This window comes from Hypanus sabinus, chromosome 5, assembly GCF_030144855.1.
Source record: "Hypanus sabinus isolate sHypSab1 chromosome 5, sHypSab1.hap1, whole genome shotgun sequence".
NCBI lineage: Eukaryota > Metazoa > Chordata > Chondrichthyes > Myliobatiformes > Dasyatidae > Hypanus > Hypanus sabinus.
Window position 1 is genome coordinate 75548762 of NC_082710.1, and position 19661 is coordinate 75568422.

At 41.4% G+C, this 19661-nt stretch overlaps 1 protein-coding gene across 1 annotated transcript in view; it reads left to right on the forward strand.

Moving 5' to 3' along the window:
• Window positions 1–786: 786 nt before the first annotated feature.
• The window catches only part of LOC132394249 (signal-transducing adaptor protein 1-like), a 108146-nt gene continuing 89271 nt past the window's right edge, over window positions 787–19661 (forward strand). Inside the window, exons 1-2 of the mRNA XM_059970134.1 lie at window positions 787–1073; window positions 6960–7031. Of these exons, the coding sequence (XP_059826117.1) occupies window positions 954–1073; window positions 6960–7031 (192 nt within the window). The 5' untranslated portion in view covers window positions 787–953. The remainder of the gene's footprint in view (window positions 1074–6959; window positions 7032–19661) is intronic.

The following is a 19661-nucleotide window of genomic DNA, read 5'->3' on the forward strand; positions in this document are numbered from 1 at the left end:
ATGCCTATCTATTCCCCTTACAATCAAATCCCCATCACTATAGCTCTCCCACTTCTTTTCCTTCCCTCCTGTGCCGCAGGGCCACCCATGGTGCAGAAAATGGATGCAGAAAATGACTATGGCATTGCCTGGATTAGACAGCATGTGCTATAAGGAGAGGTTGAAACTAATTTACATAATAAATCTTATGATCAATGATGCTGCTGCGTGATGTTTCATTGTACTGAGTCTTGAACAATTTTTATCCAGGTCTTTCTTACTCAAAAGTTGGATCTCTATTGCCCTTCTCCCTCATTCCCTTCTCACTTTCCACTCCCATACAGAATGCCATTAGCCATGGCCTAACCTCTTACAAGCCTTACATTTTCATTAAATTTTTGTTCTCAGTAGCCTCAAGTTTCAAGGCCCTCATGCACAACTTGAGATGTTTTTAGTGGCTTTACCTCATCCAACCCTAGTGACTGCTGACATTTTCTGGTCACACACTTTGCTCCTGTGATTCTGTGCTCGGTTCTCTGAGAAGTCTTTCCCACCTAAATTGGATTGCTTGGATACAATGAGTTGTAATATGTTTAAGTCCATTATCTTTAGTTGGCTCCTATTTCACAGTGCCCTGGATGTTAAAATGAAAGCAATCACAAAGTGATAAAGGTGTTTTCACACAAAACCATTAATCATCGTGGCCAGGGGTAGGATTGTTCTCTTTCTTTAGCACGTAAATTTTATAACCACTACTTCCTCTTCAAATAATTTCCTCATTCCTTCTGCATTCCAGTATATGAGAAAGAGGCTGCACTTTCCTCTAATCCTTGCCTTGTTCAGTTTCTTGCAAGATGAATTTAATAGGATTTGTGTTAGAACGGACAGACTTTCAGTGAGACAAAGCTCTACGTGTCTGCGGATCTCGATTAGCTAACTCCTTTGTTAATAATTAACAGTGAGCTCACTTGTAAATGAAAGAAATGGCTGCCTCTAGAACAAATCTGAGGTTGGTCTTTGAAAGACGTGAGAAGATTACTTCTCTGCCTTTGTATTATGATGGGATCCTGTGGAAAAAAAGTACAAGTCATAAGGTAGGTGAAGATAGTGTTTCAGAAATGACTAGTCAATGAAGCTTGCGTTACGTAATGTGTTCCTCATTGTAAAGTTATCAACATATACTGAAAGTATAAATGTATTTTTAGTTATTGTTTGGGATTTCTATATTAAAGAACTAAAACTGCTTGTGAAGAAACTAGAGAATCATAAGTGCAATCTAGAATTGATAAATTCAAATGAAGGTAAACTTGAAATAAAAACAACTTCCTTAAAACTCACAACTTTCATTATACATGGCTGTATATGGCTTCATAGCATAGATTAAAATAGCTCCAGTTAAACTCCAGCATTTTGGCAGAATTATAAAGAGGGAACAGTATGTTTATACTTCAGACAAAAAGGGTTTCAGTGCTTTGGGAAACAGAAAATGCTGGAAACATTCAGCAGCTCAGGTAGTATCAATGGAAATAGAAAGCTACCTGACCCGATCACAGACTCTCTTTCCCCTGATACCACCCAACCTAGGGGACCTGAAACGTTTACTGTTTCTCTTTCCGCAGATGATACCTGCCACACTGAGCATTTCCGGTATTTTCTACTTTTATTTCAGATTTCTAACATCTGTTCTTCTTTGATTTTCTACACCTATGAACTTGACCTGCTAATATCCTAAAGGACACGATAAACCCTGAGGATGCAATGTACCTACATTACTAGTAAATGTGCTATTAGTTATCTTTAAAAAATGATGAGCCAGTCTGTGGTTACTAATCTCAGTTCCTGGCCAAGAGCTAATGAAATTGCACAAAGTACATGGTGAGCAAAGCCAAAGAACTGACCATTGACTACAGTAGGAGGAAACCAGAGGTTCAACAGCCAGTCCTCACTGGGGATCAGAGGTGGAAAGGTCATCAATTTTAAATTCCTTTGCATCATCATTTCAGAGGATCTGTCCTGAAACATCATTTAAGCGCTGTTACAAAGAAGGCACAGCAGCACCTCTTCTTTCTTTGAAGTTTGTGAATTCGACATGTCACACATGTCAGGTAAAAGTACCGAACAGAAACAGGCCCTTCAGCCTATCTAGTCTGTACCTAAACCATTTAATCTGCCTACTCCCATCTACCTGAACGAGGACCATAGCCCTCCATACCCCTCCCATCCATGTACCTATCCAAACCTCTCTTAAACATTGAAATCAAGTATGCATGCACAACTTGTGCTGGCAGCTCATTCCACACTCTCATGACCCTCTAAACCCTATCCACCTGTGACACAACTTCTAATGAATTATGGACATGTATTCCCAGATGTCTTTGTTCTACCCCACTCCTCAGTTCACAGTGTAAGTCCTACTCTAGTTGGTCCTACTGAAGTGTAACACCTCGCACTTGTCTGCATTAAATTCCATCTGTCATTTTCCAGCCCATTTTTACAGCTGGTGCAGATCCCTCTACAAGCTCTGATAACCTTCCTCACTGTTCACTACACCCCAAATCTTGGCGTCAGCCACAAATCTGCTGATCTAATTAACCACATTATCATCGAGATTGTAGATATATATGACAAGCAACGGACCCTGCACTGATTTCTGCAGTACTCCACTGTCTACAGGCCTCTAGTCAGAAAGGCAACCATCTACTGCCACTCCCTGGTTTCTACAATAAAGTCAAATTCTAATTAAATTTACTACCTCATCTTCAATGCTGAGTTACTGAACCTTCTTAACTAACCTCTCACACAGAACCTTGTCAAATGCCTAATTAACATCCATGCAGACGCCATCCATTGCCTTGCCTGCATTAAATTTCCTGAAAACTTTGGAAGATGAACCATTTATGTGCATAGCCTACCATGCACAAAGCCATGCTGACTATCCCCAATCAGTCCATGTCAATCCAAATACTCGTATATCTGGTCCTTTAGAATACCTTTCAAAATTTTCCCTTTCGTGATGTCAGGCTCATTCACCTACGACCTACTGGTTTATTTTTAGAGCCTTTCTTAAACAGTGGAACAACATTAGCCATCCTCCGATCCTCCAGTACCTCACCTATCACTGAGGATGACTTAAATATCTTTGCTATTTCTGCACTTGCCTGCCACATGGTTCAAGGGAACAACATGTCAGCCCTGGGGGTTCTTCCACTCTAATTTGCCTCAAGACAGCAGACACCTCCTCCTCTGTAATCTGTATAGGGTCCATGAAGTAGCTGTCATTTTGCCTCACTTCCATAGACTCCGTGTCCATCTCCTGAGTAAATACAGATGCAGAAAATTCAGGATATAATTTGAATTTACATAAGAATGAATTGTTTCCTTTAAATAATTCGATACCAACCTTACTTTTAAAATTGTAAGAAAACAATTTACATATTTGGGCATAATAATCACTAAGAATTACAAAGATCTTTTCAAAGAAAATGTTTTAACCATAATGAATTATGTGAAAAAGACACTTTCTAATTGGCCGTCTTTCTCTTTATTACTGATTGGTTAAATTAATTCTATTAAAATTAATATTTTAGCTGAATTTATATACCTCTTTCAAGCCACACCTGTTTTTATTCCTAAGTCTTTTTTTGATTCTCTAAATTCAATTCTTTCTTCCTACATATGGAAGAACATAAACCCCCGATTACACAAAGCCCATCTTCAAAAAAGCTGAAAGACTGGTGGCCTTGCTCTACACAACTTTAAGTTATATTATTAGGCAATTAACATACAAAATCTTAAGTTCTGGTTATATTATATTAATCATGAGTATCGTCCAATATGGGTCTTTTTGGAAGCCAATTCTGTTACGAAATTTTCTATTATTCTTTTTTTTGGATCCTCTCTTCCTTTATCTGTAAATAAATTAACTGACAGTTTGGTGGTTAAACACACTTTGAGTATCTGGCTACAGTTTAGTAAACATTTCAGCTTATTGAGATTTTCTCTTTCCCGTCCTAGTTTTTCTAATTTTTTTTTAAACCATCTACGACTGATCTGTTTTTTAGAGAATGGGATAGACTAGGCATTAAATGATTTCAGGATCCTTTTGTTGGAGGGAATCTCTCTTCCTTTGAGCAGCACTCAGTAAAATATAACCTATCAAATAGCCACTTCTTTCGATATCTACAGATTAGAGATTTTTTAAGATCTAAACTACATATATTTCCTACTAGCCTGGATAAGAACATAATAGATGTAATTTTTAATTTGAAACCTTTTGAAATTTGCTCAATGTCTTATATTAATGGTATGCTGTCGGGATTCAGAATGGCTCCTTTAGCTAAAACTAAAAAAGGATTTACTGACTTCATTATCTGATGAGACCTGGACAGTTATTTTCAAAATGGTTAATTCTTCATCATTATGTGCTCGTCGTTCCCTCCTACAATTTAAAATAGTACATAGGGCTCATATGTCTAAAGCTAAGCTCTCTTGCTATATTGCAGATATATCTCCTTATTGTGATAGATGTAATAATGGAGGGGCCTCATTAATTCATATGTTTTGGTCATGTTCGAGCCTTGAAAAATATTGGAAAGATGTATTCCAAACTTTTCTGTACTTTTTAAAGTTAGTTTTAAGCCCAATTCTTTAACTGCCCTATTTGGTATTTTTGAGGAAAGAGTTATAATTTTGGAGCCTTCTCATTTGCGAGTACTGGCTTTTATTTCTCTCATGGCTAGGAGGGCGATCTTGCTTAAATGGAAGGAGGTTGCCCCCCTACATATGCACAATGGTTATATGATGCTATGTCATGTTTAAATCTAGAGAAATTGTTCAATTTCTGATTCTAACCAAGATTTTCAAATGTTATGGGGACCCTTTCTGAGCTATTTTAAAAATCTTTGAATTGTTATTAAAATATAGATCTGGGCTATTATTATAAAACGCTATATGGTAAAGTACTCCTTTTCTTTTTCTCTTGTGTTTTTCCAACAAGCTTTGTCTTGGTAGGGGGTGCAGATTCTTTTATATAATAAAATTAACCATACTAGTGTATTTCATTACTCAATTTGTTTTATTTGATTGATTATCAATATGGGTTACTGTGATTGTATGCATTTTGTGCTATCTTATTTTCATTTATAATTAGTATCCTTATGAACTCTGCATTTGTGTATCTGAAATTTAATAAAAATATTGGAAAAAGAAGGAAAGATCTCCTTCATCTCTTTTGGCTCCACACATAGGTTATCATTCTGATCTCCCAGAGGACCATCGTTGTCCCTTGCAACCCTTTTTCTCTTATCTGTAGAAGCATTTAGGATACTCCTTCACCTCGACTGCTAGGGCAACCTTTACCCTCCTGATTTCATTCTTAAGTGTTCTCTTGCATTTCTTGTACTCCATTAGCACTTCATTTCTTCCTACCTGCCTGTACCTGCTATACACCTACATTTCTTTCTCAACCAGGGCCTCAATATCTCTTGAAAACTAACATTCCAAAAACCTGTTATCTTTACTTTTTATTCTGACAGGCACATACAAGCTTTGTATTCTTAAATTTCACTTTTGAAGGCCTCCCATTTACCGAGTACACCTTGGCCAGAAAATAGTCTGCCGCAGTCCTTATTTGCCTGGGGCATCTGTTACGTACCATCTGTTACGTACCCCGTAACTGGGTTAACAGACCAACAGAAATGGAAGGATATGTTGGAGTCTGGTGGTACTGAAACTAAAGGTGTTTATTAGTAAACTAAGCAATACAATGTCAAAAATGCAAATATACATATAAAACAGGTTAGCAATAATAAAAGCAGAAGTGTAGGAATAATAATCAACAGTAATAAACAAGCTCTAGCAAAGTCTAGGGGTAAATGAATTGTTATAAGAGAATATAGAGTTCAGTTCAGTTTGTGCTGAGGTAGTTGTGTTGCAATGTTGGGGAGAGAGAGAGAGAGAGCGAGCGAGAGATGAGCAGCTGCAGCAGGCAAACCTTCCATTGTCTTCTTGTTCCGTCGTACCGTTGGTTCCGTTGTACCACAGTGGCAGAACTACAGAGCTTAGATCTGATCTGTTGGTTGTGGGAGCACTGAGCTCTGTCTATTACTTGCTGCTTATAGCATTTGGTATGCAAGTAGTCCTGTATTGTGGCTTTACTAGGGTGACCTCACATATTGAGGTATGCCTGGTGTTGTTCTCAGCATGTATGTTTTTGCTGTATGTTTTGTCTTATCCACAAATTGTTCTATTATGGATTCCCCTTTTGAGATAATGTTCTGAATTCTAGAGGAGCATGCTGGATTTTTCCATTACAAATGGTTGTGAGAGTAGTTTTCCTACTGTGTGACTTTCGAGGCAATCAATCACTGGGTTCGGTCACACTGAGAAGTTCTAATCATGAGGATATGGATGTATACGATGTATACTTTGGGAAGCAATACGGTGTAGGGGTGTTTGTGAACCCAAACATGTGCATTGTTACCAGATTGCGATCACCTTTTTTCTAGAGTTTGCCTTTCTGTGAACTTACAAATTAATACTTACTCATTAAAATTTGTGATTTTAAAATAACCTATTCCCAAAAGCAAAAATGTTGCAGTTGGAAATCAGTTAAGAGAATGCTAGAATTACTTAACCAGCAATGCATGATCCATGGAGAGAGAGTTTAGGGCGGATAGACTTCCCTCATCTTACAAGAGATTGCCATGCTTCTGTTCTTGAATGAATACTGCTCATATACTTGTTTTATTTTGCAGAAAACAGACTAGCACGAACTTTAAGAAAGAAAGAATAGACCTTTTCTTCTGCCATCACATAGTTGGACAATACTGACTGTAGGCCTCTAAGCAATTAACAAATGTAGCCAGCTTCAATGCCTTGACAACTAGGAATCAGAGTTCCAGAGCACCGGAATGTTACAAAGTATTGTGTGATGCCCGTGTATGATCATTCCTCTGATATGATTTGTGTCTCCCTAACAGGACTTCCAAAGATACTGGTCAGAACTACGAGGCTCCTCAATTTTCTTTTACTCCGATGACAAAGATGTGACAGTAAGGATGTAGCTGATACCTTTTGGGATCTTTGATTCATGGATTTAGGCTTTCAGTTAATCTAAAATTTAAGAATTCTAAAAATTAAAGGAAATCGGATTGCTTGAATTAGATTACTTGGATGATCATATTTTAACAAAACAAATAAACATCTTAATCTATGCTTTGAAATCAAGGCATTACTGGAATAGATCTTCAGTGGTTTGAATGCCATATCCAGAATTTGAAAATGAAAAACAAAACATAAGTTTCAAGAAAATATTTCAGAACTAAAAACTTGATTTGTTTATTTGACTTTTAACTGCACTTTTATGTAATAACTGATTGTATTTATATCAAATATATTGCAACTGCAGTCAATGGAGCAAAGAGGGAGAGAGATATAGCAAGGAAATGCACCTTCCAGCTATAGAGTCCACGTTGATCTTTAGCCTTCCATTTATATTATCTCTTCGTTTATTTTCCCAATATTCTTATCAACTATCCTGAGATTTTCACATTTATCTGCACATTAGGGGCAAATTAAAGTGGCTATATCAACTGATCCATGTTTGGAATGTAGAAGGAAACCTACATAATGACAGGAGAAAAATATTCCACAGACAGAATTGAAAGTCAGGGCTGACCCGAGTCTCTTACCCTCGAATGCAATTGCTCTGTTGGCTGTAGTACTGTGTCTTACGAGTGTGCATGTTTGCTTATTGTTGCCATTATTTTTTAGATTATTAATTCTTAATAGAATCATACTCTGATCACTGCAGCACAGAAACAGGTCCTTCACCCACCTCGCCTATACTGAACTGTTGTTCTGCTTACATGCATTAACCTGCACCCGGACCACAGCCCTCCATACCCCTCCCATCCATTGTACCTACCCAAATTTCTCTTAAATATTGAAATCGAACCCACATCCACCTCTTCCTCGCACCTCATTTAACACTCTCACCACCTTCTGAGTGAAGAAGTAACTCCTCATGTACCTCATAAACATTTCACCTTTCACCCTTAACCCATGACTTCCAGTTGTACTCTCACCCAACCTCAATGGAAAAGCCTACTTATACTTACCCCATCTGTATCTCTCATGGTTTTGTATACCTGTATCAAATCTCCCCTCATTCTCCTACACTCAAGGGGATAAAGTCCTAAAGTATTCAATCTTTCCCTATAACTCAGGTCTTCAGAACCCGACATCATCCTTGTAACATTTCTCTGCAGTCTTTCAATTCTATCGACATCTTTCCTTTAGGAAAGTTTTGTGACCAAAATTGTGCACAATACTCTAAATTAGCCCGAACAAGTGTCTTATACAAGTTCAACATAGTATTCCATCTCCTACACTCAGTACTCTGATTTATGAAGGGTAAAGTGCCAAAACCCTATCTATCCGTGATGCCACCTGCAAGGCATCACGGACCTGTGTTCCTAGATCACTCTGTTCTACCATATTGCTCAGTGCCCTACTGCTCACTGTGTACATCTACCCTGATTTCTCTTCCCAAAGTGCAACACCTCATACTTTTTTGCATCAAATCCCACCTGTCATTTTCACCCCATTTTTCCAACCGCAAGCTTTGATAGTCTTCCTCACTGTCTACTACACCTCCAATCTTGATGTCATCCACAAATATGCTGATCCAGTTTACCACGTTATCATCCAGATTGTTGATATAGATGACAAACATCAGTGAACTGAGCACTGATCCCCAGCATAACACTAATCACAGGCCTCCAGTCAGAGAGGCACCATCTACTACCACTCTCTGGCTTCTCCCGCAAAGCCAATGTCTAATCCAATTTACTACCACATCTTGAATGCCTCACGACTGATCCTTGAACTTGACCAACCTCTCAAGCGGGACCTTATCAAAGGCCTTAGTTAAGACCATGTTGACAACCTTATGTATGTGTCCTTTTCTCTCTGGTTAAATTTAGGACCTCTCAGGTCATCCAAAGTTTCCTCATTTTACCATTCTTGTTGCTACTCATTACTGAATATGCTGATCCTGATCTCCGATCAGCTGGCCTTCACATAACATCTGCATGTCAAATGTGAACTTAGCCAACAGCAGTTGCTTCTAATCAAAGCCCTTATCTCCTGTCTTATCTTATCATAACTTGCCCTTCCCAAATTCAGTACCATACCACAAGATCCAATTTTATGCTTATTCATACCTATTCTAAAATGAGTTGTGGTCACTATTCCAAAAATATTCTCTCACTATCTGCAGTCTGGCCTGGCTCATTGTCCTAAATTTGATCCAGTGTATTCCCTCCTTTAGTTGGACTCTCCACATACTTTTTCAAGAACCCCTCTTGGATGGACTGAAGAAATTCCATCCCATTTATGCTTCTTGTATTAAGGAGATTCCAGTCAATATTGAGGAAGTTAAAACCCCCACTATTAAAACCTTGTTGTTTCTGCGGGTCTCCTATATCTGTTGACATAACTGTTCCTCCATACTTGGGGGCCTATAGTATAATCCCATCAATGTAGTTGTGTGTGCCACCCAAGTTGCCTCTGTGAATGAGCCCTCAGCATGTCCTTGAACATGGATATGACCTTCTCCCTTATCAGCAATACAACCCCTCTTCCACTTTAAGCCACCACATCCCATTACATCTAAAACAATGAAACCCAGGAATGTCACTCTGTCAGTCTTGTCCCTCACAGATCCAGATCTCTGTAATGGCAACAGCATTGTAATTCCATGCACTGATCCATGCTCAAGTTCATTCTCCTTGCCTATAAAACACCTACATTAAAGTAAACTTATTTAACCCAGCAGACCCACCACATTTATTAGTCTATGTACACAACGCTGGACGAACTCAGCAGGTCAGGCAGCATCCGTGAGAAAAGAGTAGTCAACGTTTCTGGCCGAGACCCTTCATCAGGAATGGGGGGGGAAGAGAGGGCTGAAGCCCAGTAATAGAGATAGGGGAGGGGGTAGGGCCTAGAGGTGCCAGGTGGAGAACCAATCAGAGGAAGGATAAAGGGGGGAGGGGATAAGCATGAAAGAACTGTAGAGGTAAAGGAGCAGAAAGTTGAAAGGGGAGAGAGGCAGAGAGGGACCTAGGATAGGGGAAGGGGGAGGGGGGAGGGAATTACTGGAAATTGGAGAATTCAATGTTCATACCACCAGGCTGGAGGCTACCCAGATGGTGGATGAGGTGTTGCTCCTCCAACCTGAGTTTGACCTCATCATGGCAGTAGAGGAGGCCATGTATGGACATATTCAGATGGGAATGAGAGGCAGAGTTGAAGTGGGTGGCAACCGGGAGGTCCTGTCTATTGTGACGGACAGAGAGTAGGTGCTCGACGAAGCGGTCCCCCAATCTGCGTCCGGTCTCGCCGATGTAGAGGAGGCCGCACCGGGAGCACCGAATGCAATAGATTACCCCAACAGACTCACAAGTGAAGTGTTGCCTCACCTGGAAGGACTGTTTGGGGCCTGGAATGGTGGTAAGGAGGGGGGGGGGTGTGGGAACAGGTGTAGCATTTGCGCTTGCAGGGATAAGTGCCAGGTGGGAATTCTGTGGGGAGTTCATTTATTAGTCTGTCCCTTACTGTCATTTCTTTCGATCTTACTTGTTATACCACATTTCCAGACCTCAGCCCCACCACCTGTAGCCCTGCTGCTCTGTTTCCCATCTCCTGCCACTCTAGTTTAAACCCTCCTGGCAAGGAATAACAGAACCCTGTAATCACATTGTATGAAGAGCTTCAATAGGCTTTCAGTATGAAATCCTGACAGGTTTACGTAGTTTCCCCTACGGTTTAGATGCAAACAGTCTTGTTTCCTTGCCCTGGAAGAGATGGCCTAATGATCCACCAATCAGAAGCCCTCTCTCATACATCAGCTCTTCATCAACATATTGAATTGAACTATGTACCTATTTCTCACCTCACCAGTATGTGAAACCAATAGTAATCCTGAGATGACAACCCTGGAAGTCTTGCTTTTTAACTTCCTGTCTAGTTCCCTAAAATTATCCTTGCTCTGGCCTATGGCAATATTACTTACATGGACCACAGCCTCTGGCTCCTCACTCTTATTTCTCAGAATGTTTATTATCCACTGTGAGACGTAGAAAACATAGAAAACCTACAGCACAATACAGGCCCTTTGGCCCACAATGCTGTGCCGAACATGTCCCTACCTTAAAAATTACCTAGGGTTACCCATAGCCCTCTATTCATCTAAATTCGATGTACCTATCCAAGAGTCTCTTAAAAGACCCTATCGTATCTGCCTCCGCCACTGTCACTAGTAGCCCATTCCACGCACTCACCACTCTCTGGGTAAAAAACTTACCCTGGACATCTCCTCTGTACCTACTCCCCAGCACCTTAAACCTGTGTCCTCTTGTGGCAACCATTTCAGCCCTGGGAAAATGCCTCTGACTATCCACATGATCAATATCTCTCATCATCTTATACACCTCTATCAGGTCACTTCTCATCCTCTGTCGCTCCAAGGAGAAAAGACTGAATTCACTCAAACTGTTCTCATAAGGCATGCTCCCCAATCCAGGCAACATCCTTGTAAATCTCCTCTGCACCTTTTCTATGGTTTCCATGTCCATCCTGTAGTGATGCAACCAGAATTGAGCAGAGTACTCCAAGTGGGGTCTGACCAGGGTCCTATATAGCTGCAACATTACTTCTCGGCTCTTAAACTCAATTCCATGACTGATGAAGGTCCAATGCACCATATGCCTTCTTAGCCACAGAGTCAACCTGCACAGTAGCTTTGAGTGTCCTACGGACTCAGACCCCAAGATCCCTCTGATCCTCCACACTGCCAGGAGTCTTGCCATTAATACTACATTCTGCCAACATACTTGAGCTACTGAAATGAACCACTTCGCACTTATCTGGGATGATCTCCATCTGTCGCCTCTCAGCCCAGTTTTGCATCCTATCAATGTCCCGCTGTAAGCTCTGACAGCTCTCCTCACGATCCACAACACCCTCATCCTTGACCCCAGTACTAAGGAGAATCAAAATTGTAGTCAAAGAAACACTCACCGGTGCCCTCACTCTCACTCTGCCTGACTTCACCCTTCACTTCATTGCTGAAGTGCGGTACAGCACCACTGACTCAGTTATTGGTGCAGTCCTCTGAAAGGTTACCCCCGCCTCACCAATAACATCCGGAGGGGTACAGCTGTAAACGTGGGGAATAATCACAGGGCAACTCTAACCTATCTGCGTACTCGCCTTAATTCTCCTGATGAGTCACCCATCTCTCTATATTCTGCATCTGAGGTGTGATCACTTCACTAAAACTTTCACCTATGGTAGCCTCAGAATCCCAGACGAACATGAGTACATCGAACTTCAGCTCAGTTCCTTGATCTGGTGTGTAAGGAGCTGTGTAGTAATCAGCGAGACTATGAGTTTCACCAACTTTCCATATCTTGCAGGAGGAGCATTCCACTGCCTTGACTGCCATTTTATCTACACTGTCGAAGGTCACAGATTAACAAGAAGATAAAAACCTGATATGATTCTAAACTGCAAACTTAAAGAGTCACAGAGTCATAGAAAAGTACAGCACAGAAACAAGCCCTTTGGCCCACTTAGCCTATGCCGAACCATTTAAACTGTCTACTTCTATTGACCTGCACCAGAACTGTAGTCCTCCATTCCCTTCTCATTTATGTACCTATTGAACATTGAAATCAAGCTTACATGCAGCACTTGTGTTGGCAGTTCATTCTCTACCCTCATGACCCTCAAAGTGAAGAGGTTTCACCTCACTACCTCCCTAAAGTTTTCACCTTTCACTCTTAACCTACGTTCTCTGAGGTCCCAACCAACCTCAATGGAAAAAGGATGCTTCCATTTACCTTATCTAAGCCCCTCTTAAATTTGTATACCTTTAACAAATCTGCCCTCAGTCTTCTATGTTCCAATGAATAAAGTCCTAACCTATTCAACCTTTCAATATAATTCAGGTCTTCCAGTTCCGCAACATCCTTGTAAATTTTCTCTGTACGATAGCAACCTTGTTTACATCTATTCTGTAAGTAGGTGACCAAAAATGCACACAATATTCTAAATTAGGCCTCACCAATATCTTATACAACTTCAACATAATATCCCATCCCCTGTACTCAATACATTGATTTATGAAGGCTGGCATGCCAAAAGCTTTCTTTATGACCCTATCAAACTGTGTCACCACTTTGAATGAACTATGTATATGTATTCCCAGATTCCCTTGTTCTACTGCTTTCCTCAGTGCCTTGTTGTTCATTGATTCCATTTAAAATCAGAGAGTGTATACAACCTGAAATTCACTGTGTCAGACCTACCCTGGTTGGTCCAACTGAAGTGTAACACCTCTCACTTGTTTGCATTAAATTCTATTTGCCATTGTCTCCCAAAAAGCCAAAGTCTATTGTAATTTACATCCTGAATACCTAGGCATGGAACCTTCTTGACCAACCCCCATCTGGGACCATAAAACCTTAAGATATAGGAGCAGAATTAGACCATTTGGCTCATTGAGTCTGCGCCAGCGTTTCATCATGGCTGATTCAATTTACCCCTCAGCCCCAATGTCCTGCCTTCTTCCCATATCCCTTCATGCCCTGACCAACCTCTGCCTTAAATATACATAAAAACGGCTTCCACAGCTGCCTGTGGCAAAGAATTCCACAGATTCACTACACTCTGGCTGAAGAAATTCCTCCTCATCTCCATCCTAAAAGAACACCCCTCTATTCTGAGAACACACACAAAATGCTGGTGGAACACAGTAGGCCAGGCAGCATCTATAAGGAGAAGTGCTGTCAACATTTCGGGCTGAGACCCTTCGTCCTGACAAAACGTTGACAGTGCTTCTCCTTATTGATGCTGCCTGGCCTGCTGTGTTCCACCAGCATTTTGTGTGTGTTGTTTGAATTTCCAGCATCTGCAGATTTCCTCGTGTTTCCTCTATTCTGAGGCTGTGTCCTCTGGTCTTAGACTCTTCCACCATAGGAAATATCCTCTCCATATCCACTCTATCAAGGTCTTTCACCATTCAATAGGTTTTAATGAGATCACCACTCATCCTTCTGAAGTCTAGTGATTATCAGGCCCAGCACCATCAAATGCTCTTCATATGACAAGCCATTCAATCCTGGAATAATTTTTGTGAACCTCCTTTGAACCCTCTCCTGTTTCAGCACATCCTTTCTAAGATAAGGGGCCTAAAACTGCTTGTAATACTCCAACTGAGGCCTCACCAGTGCTTTATAAAATCTCAGCATTAAATCTTTACTTTTATAACATATAACAATTACAGCACGGAAACAGGCCATCTCGGCTTTTCTAGTCCATGCCGAACGCTTACTCTCACCTAGTCCCACTGACCTGCACTCAGCCAATAACCCTCCATTCCTTTTCTGTCCATATACCTATCCAATTTTTTTTTTAAATGACAATATCGAACCTGCCTCTACCACTTCTACTGGAAGTTCACTCCACACAGCTACCACTCTCTGAGTAAAGAAGTTCCCCTTGTGTTACCCCTAAACTTTTGCCCCCTAACTCTCAACTCATGTCCTCTTGTTTGAATCTCCTCTCCTCTCAATGGAAAAAGCCTATCCATGTCAACTCTATCTATCCCCCTCATAATTTTAAATACCTCTATTCAGTCCCCCCTCAACCTTCTACGCTCCAAAGAATAAAGACCTAACTTGTTCAACCTTTCTCTGTAACTTAGGTGCTGAAGCCCAGGTAACATTCTAGTAAATCTCCTCTGTACTCTCTCTATTTTGTTGACATCTTTCCTATAGTTCAGTGACCAGAACTGTACACAATACTCCAAATTCGGCCTTACCAATGCCTTGTACAATTTTAACATTTGATCCCAACTCCTATACTCAATGCTCTGATTTATAAAGGCCAACATACCAAAAGCTTTCTTCACCACTCTAGCCACATGAGATTCCACCTTCAGGGAACTATGCACCATTATTTCTAGATCACTCTGCTCTATTGCATTCCTCAGTGCCCTACCATTTAACATGTATGCCCTATTTTGGTTAGTCCTACTAAACTCCAGCACCTCACACTTATCAGCATTAAGCTCCATCTGCCATCTTTCAGCCCACTCTTCTAACTGGCCTAAATCTCTCTGCGAACTTTGAAAACCTACTTCATTATCCACAATGCCACCTATCTTAGTATCATCTGCATACTTACTAATCCAATTTACCACCCCATCATCCAGATCATTAATGTATATGACAAGCAACATTGGACCCAGTACAGATCCCTGAGGCACACCACTAGTCACCGGCCTCCAACCTGACAAACAGTTATCCATCACTACTCTCTGGCATCTCCTATGCAGCCACTGTTGAATCCATTTTACTACTTCAATATTAATACCTAACGATCGAACCTTCCTAACTAACCTTCCGTGTAGAACCTTGTCAAAGGCCTTACTGAAATCCATATAGAAAACATCCACTGCTTTACCCTCGTCAACTTTCCTCGTAACCTTTATCAAACAATTCAATAAGATTTGTCAAACATGACCTTCCATGCACAAATCCATGTTGACTGTTCCTAATCAGACCCTGTCTTTCCAGATTCAGACAGACAGACAGACAGACATACTTTATTGATCCTGAGGGAAATTAGGTTTTGTTACAGCCGCACCAACCAAGAATAGTGAAGAAATATAGCAAGATAAAACCATAAATAATTAAATAATAACGAGTTAATCATACCAAGTAGAGATAAGTCCAGGACCAGCCTATTGGCTCAGGGGGTCTGACACTCCGAGGGAGGAGTTGTGAAGTTGCTGAGGGTGACCCTGTCGATCCAGATAATTATATATACCATCTCTAAGAATACTTTTCATTAATTTACCCGCCACTGACGTCAAACTTTTATATTCTAGTCCACTCAGAATGAATGCTAACATTGCATTTGCCTTCTACACCAGAGACTTGACTGCAAATTAACTTCTAGGGAAACCTTCACAAGGACTCCCAAGTCCCTTTGTACCACAGTTTTCTGTATTTTCTTTGCATTTAGAAAAGTGTCAGCCCTTTCATTTCTTTTACCAACATACATGACACAGTATTCCATCTGCCTTCTCTTTGTCCATTCTCCTAATCTAAGACCTTCTGTAACCTTTCTACTTCCTCAAAACTACCTGCCCTTCTGGCTGTCTTCTTATCATCTGAAAACTTTGCAACAAAGCCATCAATTCCATTAATCAAATCATTGACATATAACATAAAAAGATTCAGTCCCAACAACACAACAACTGTGGAAAACCACTAGTCACTGGCAGCCAGCCAGAAAAGCCTCCCTTTATTCCCACTCTGTCCCCTGCCAATCAGCCACTGCTTTATCCATGTTAGAATATTTCTTTTAATACCATGGGCTTGTAGCTTGTTAAGCAGCCTCATGTGTGGCACCTTGTCAAAGTCCTTCTGAAAATCCAAGTACACAACATCAACTGATTCTTCTTTCTCTATCCTGCTTGTTATTTTTTCAAAGAATTTCAACAGATTTATTAGTCAAGATTTTTTCTTGAGGAAACCATGTTGACAACTGCATATTTTATCATGTTGCTCCAAGTACCCTGAGACCTCATCCTTAAAAATTGACTCCAACATCTCCCTAGCTACTGAGGTCAGGCTAATTGGCCTATAGTTTCCTTTCTTCTGCCTCTCTCTCTCTTCTTGAAAAGTAGAGTGACATCTGCAATTTTCCAGTCTTCTGGAACCATTTCAGAATCTAGTGATTCTTGAAAGATTGTTACTATTGCCTCCACAATCTCTTCAGCCTCCTCTTTCAGAATTCTGGGCTGTACACTATCTGATCCAGGTGACTTACCTACCTTCAGAATTTTCACACACTTCATGACAGCTGACAGCTGGAACTTCCATTTTTCTGCTCGTGTCATTCACAGTGAAGAGTGATGCAAAATACTTATTCATTTCATCTGCCATTTTGTTGTCCCCCATTACTATCTCTCCAGCATCATTTTCCAGTAGTCCGATATGTACTCTCACTTCTCTTTTACACTTTATGGATCTGAAGAAATTTTTGGTATCTTCTTTAATGTTATTGAATGCTTTTAATACTCTCGGGGGCCTTGTCAAAGTCTTACTAAAATCCATGTAGACAACACCCACTGACATATCCTTTATCAACTTTCCTGGTAACTTTCTGAAGCACCATCAATAACTCTCTCTGAGACGTAAAGGCGAGATATTAGCTTTTATTGACGAAGAAGGAACAAGCAGTGGTTGACCACCATACTATATCCTGGAGACAGAGAGGCCGGGCTCAGGCCTCAATCGCCTTTATACAGGGGTCTGTGGGAGGAGCCACAGGAGCAGTCAGCAGGGGGCGTGTCCAGACAGGTAGATGTAGTTCACCACACTTACTTGAAAAATTCTATTAGATTAGTTAGGCATGAGCTGCCACACACAAAGCCATGCTGACTATCCTTACAACACACACAAAATGCTAGTGGAACACAGCAGGCCAGGCAGCATCTATAAGGAGAAACACCGTCGACGTTTCGGGCCGAGACCCTTCATCAGGACTAACCGAAAGGAAAGATAGTAAGAGGTTTGAAAGTAGTGGGGGAAGGGGGAAATGAGAAATGATAGAAGACCGGAGGGGGTGGGATGAAGCTAAGAGCTGGAAAGGTGAATGGCGAAAGTGATACAGAGCTGGAGAAGGGAAAGGATAATGGGACAGGAGGCCTTGGGAGAAAGAAAGGGGGAGGGGAAGCACCAGAGGGAGATGGAGAACAGGCAGAGTGATGGGCAGAGAGAGAAAAAAACAAACAACTAAATATTGAAGGGAGGAGGGGCATTAACGGAAGTTAGAGAAGTCAATGTTCATGCCATCAGGTTGGAGGCTACCCAGCCGATATATAAGGTGTTGTTCCTCCAACCTGAGTTTGGATTCATTTTGACAGTAGAGGAGGCCATGGATAGACATATCAGAATGGGAAAGGGACGTGTAATTAAAATGTGTGGCCACTGGGAGATCCTGCTTTCTCTGGCAGACCGAGCGTAGGTGTTCAGCGAAATGGTCTCCCAGTCTGTGTCGGGTCTCACCAATACATAAAAGGCCATACTGGGAGCACCAGACGCAGTATGGGAGCACCAGACGCAGTATACCACACCAGCTGACTCACAGGTGAAGTGTTGCCTCACCTGGAAGGACTGTCTGGGGCCCTGAATGGTGGTGAGGGAGGAAGTGTAAGGGCAGGTGTAGCACTTGTTCCGCTTACAAGGATAAGTGCCAGGAGGGAGATCGGTGGGAAGGGATGGGGGGAACGAGTGGACAAGGGAGTCGCATAGGGAGCGATCCCTGTGAAAAGCAGAAGGGGGGGGGGGGGAGGGAAAAATGAGTTTGGTAGTGGGATCCCGTTGGAGGTGGCGGAAGTTACGGAGAATTATATGTTGGACCTGGAGGATGGTGGGGTGGTAGATGAGGACAAGGGGAACCCTATCCCGAGTGGGCTGGCGGGCGGATGGGGTGAGGGCAAATGTGTGGGAAATAGGAGAGATGCGTTTGAGAGCAGAGTTGATGGTGGAAGAAGGGAAGCCCCTTTGTTTAAAAAAGGAAGACATCCCCTTCATCCTGGAATGAAAAGTCTCATCCTGAGATTGAATGCTATACAATCCAATCTTTCTTCATACCTGAGATGTCCACCCCATTCTGGTGAATCTCCTCTGTATTCCCTCCTACTTACAATCAGGAAGCATACTTCATGGAATTTACTCATATAGTTCTGACAATCTATGCAGTGGATACAATATTTACAACTGGTGACATTATTTCAAAAGAACATAAGAACATAAGAAATAGGATTGGAGTTTGCCTCCAACTTTCACCCTGCCCTCAAATTTACCTGGTCCATTTCCGACACCTCCCTACCCTTTCTTGATCTTTCTGTCCCTATCTCTGGAGACGGCTTATCTACTGATATCTACTATAAGCCTACAGACTCTCACAGCTACCTGGACTATTCCTCTTCCCACCCTGTCTCTTGCAAAAATGCTATCCCCTTCTCACAATTCCTCCATCTCTGCTGCATCTGCTCTCAGGATGAGGCTTTTCATTCCAGTCCCTACGCGACTCCCTTGTCCAATGCTTGTCTATTCTGCCACGCCATCATCGGTGTAGTTGATGAACCTTTGCTGATTGTAATATATATAATTTATCCATTCAACATTCTTAATAGTTCCTATCAAGGGTAGAAATGCTTCGAAGCCTGCAGCAATCTCATTCCTCGCCTTAAATTTGTTACGTATACCTCTCGGCTGACCTATACTATCTAACCAGATCATCCAGTCAGGTTCATATTTTCTCCTTTTCCGCAATAGTGTCTGCTGTTCAGAGTTATCAGTGTTGAAGTGTACTTCAGGGGATACTATAACTTCTTGAAGTAGCATAACATGCGCACACATACCTGCCCAATTGAGGGGAAGTGTGGATCTTAGACCTCCTTCCTCACCACACAGCCACCAGTTTCTGCTAAGTGGATGGTCTGGTTGTCCAATGCTACTTTGGGTGGAGGGGAACCTACTACGTGTCTTTCGTCTGGGGTCACATTCCACATTTGAGTGCAGCTACCTCTG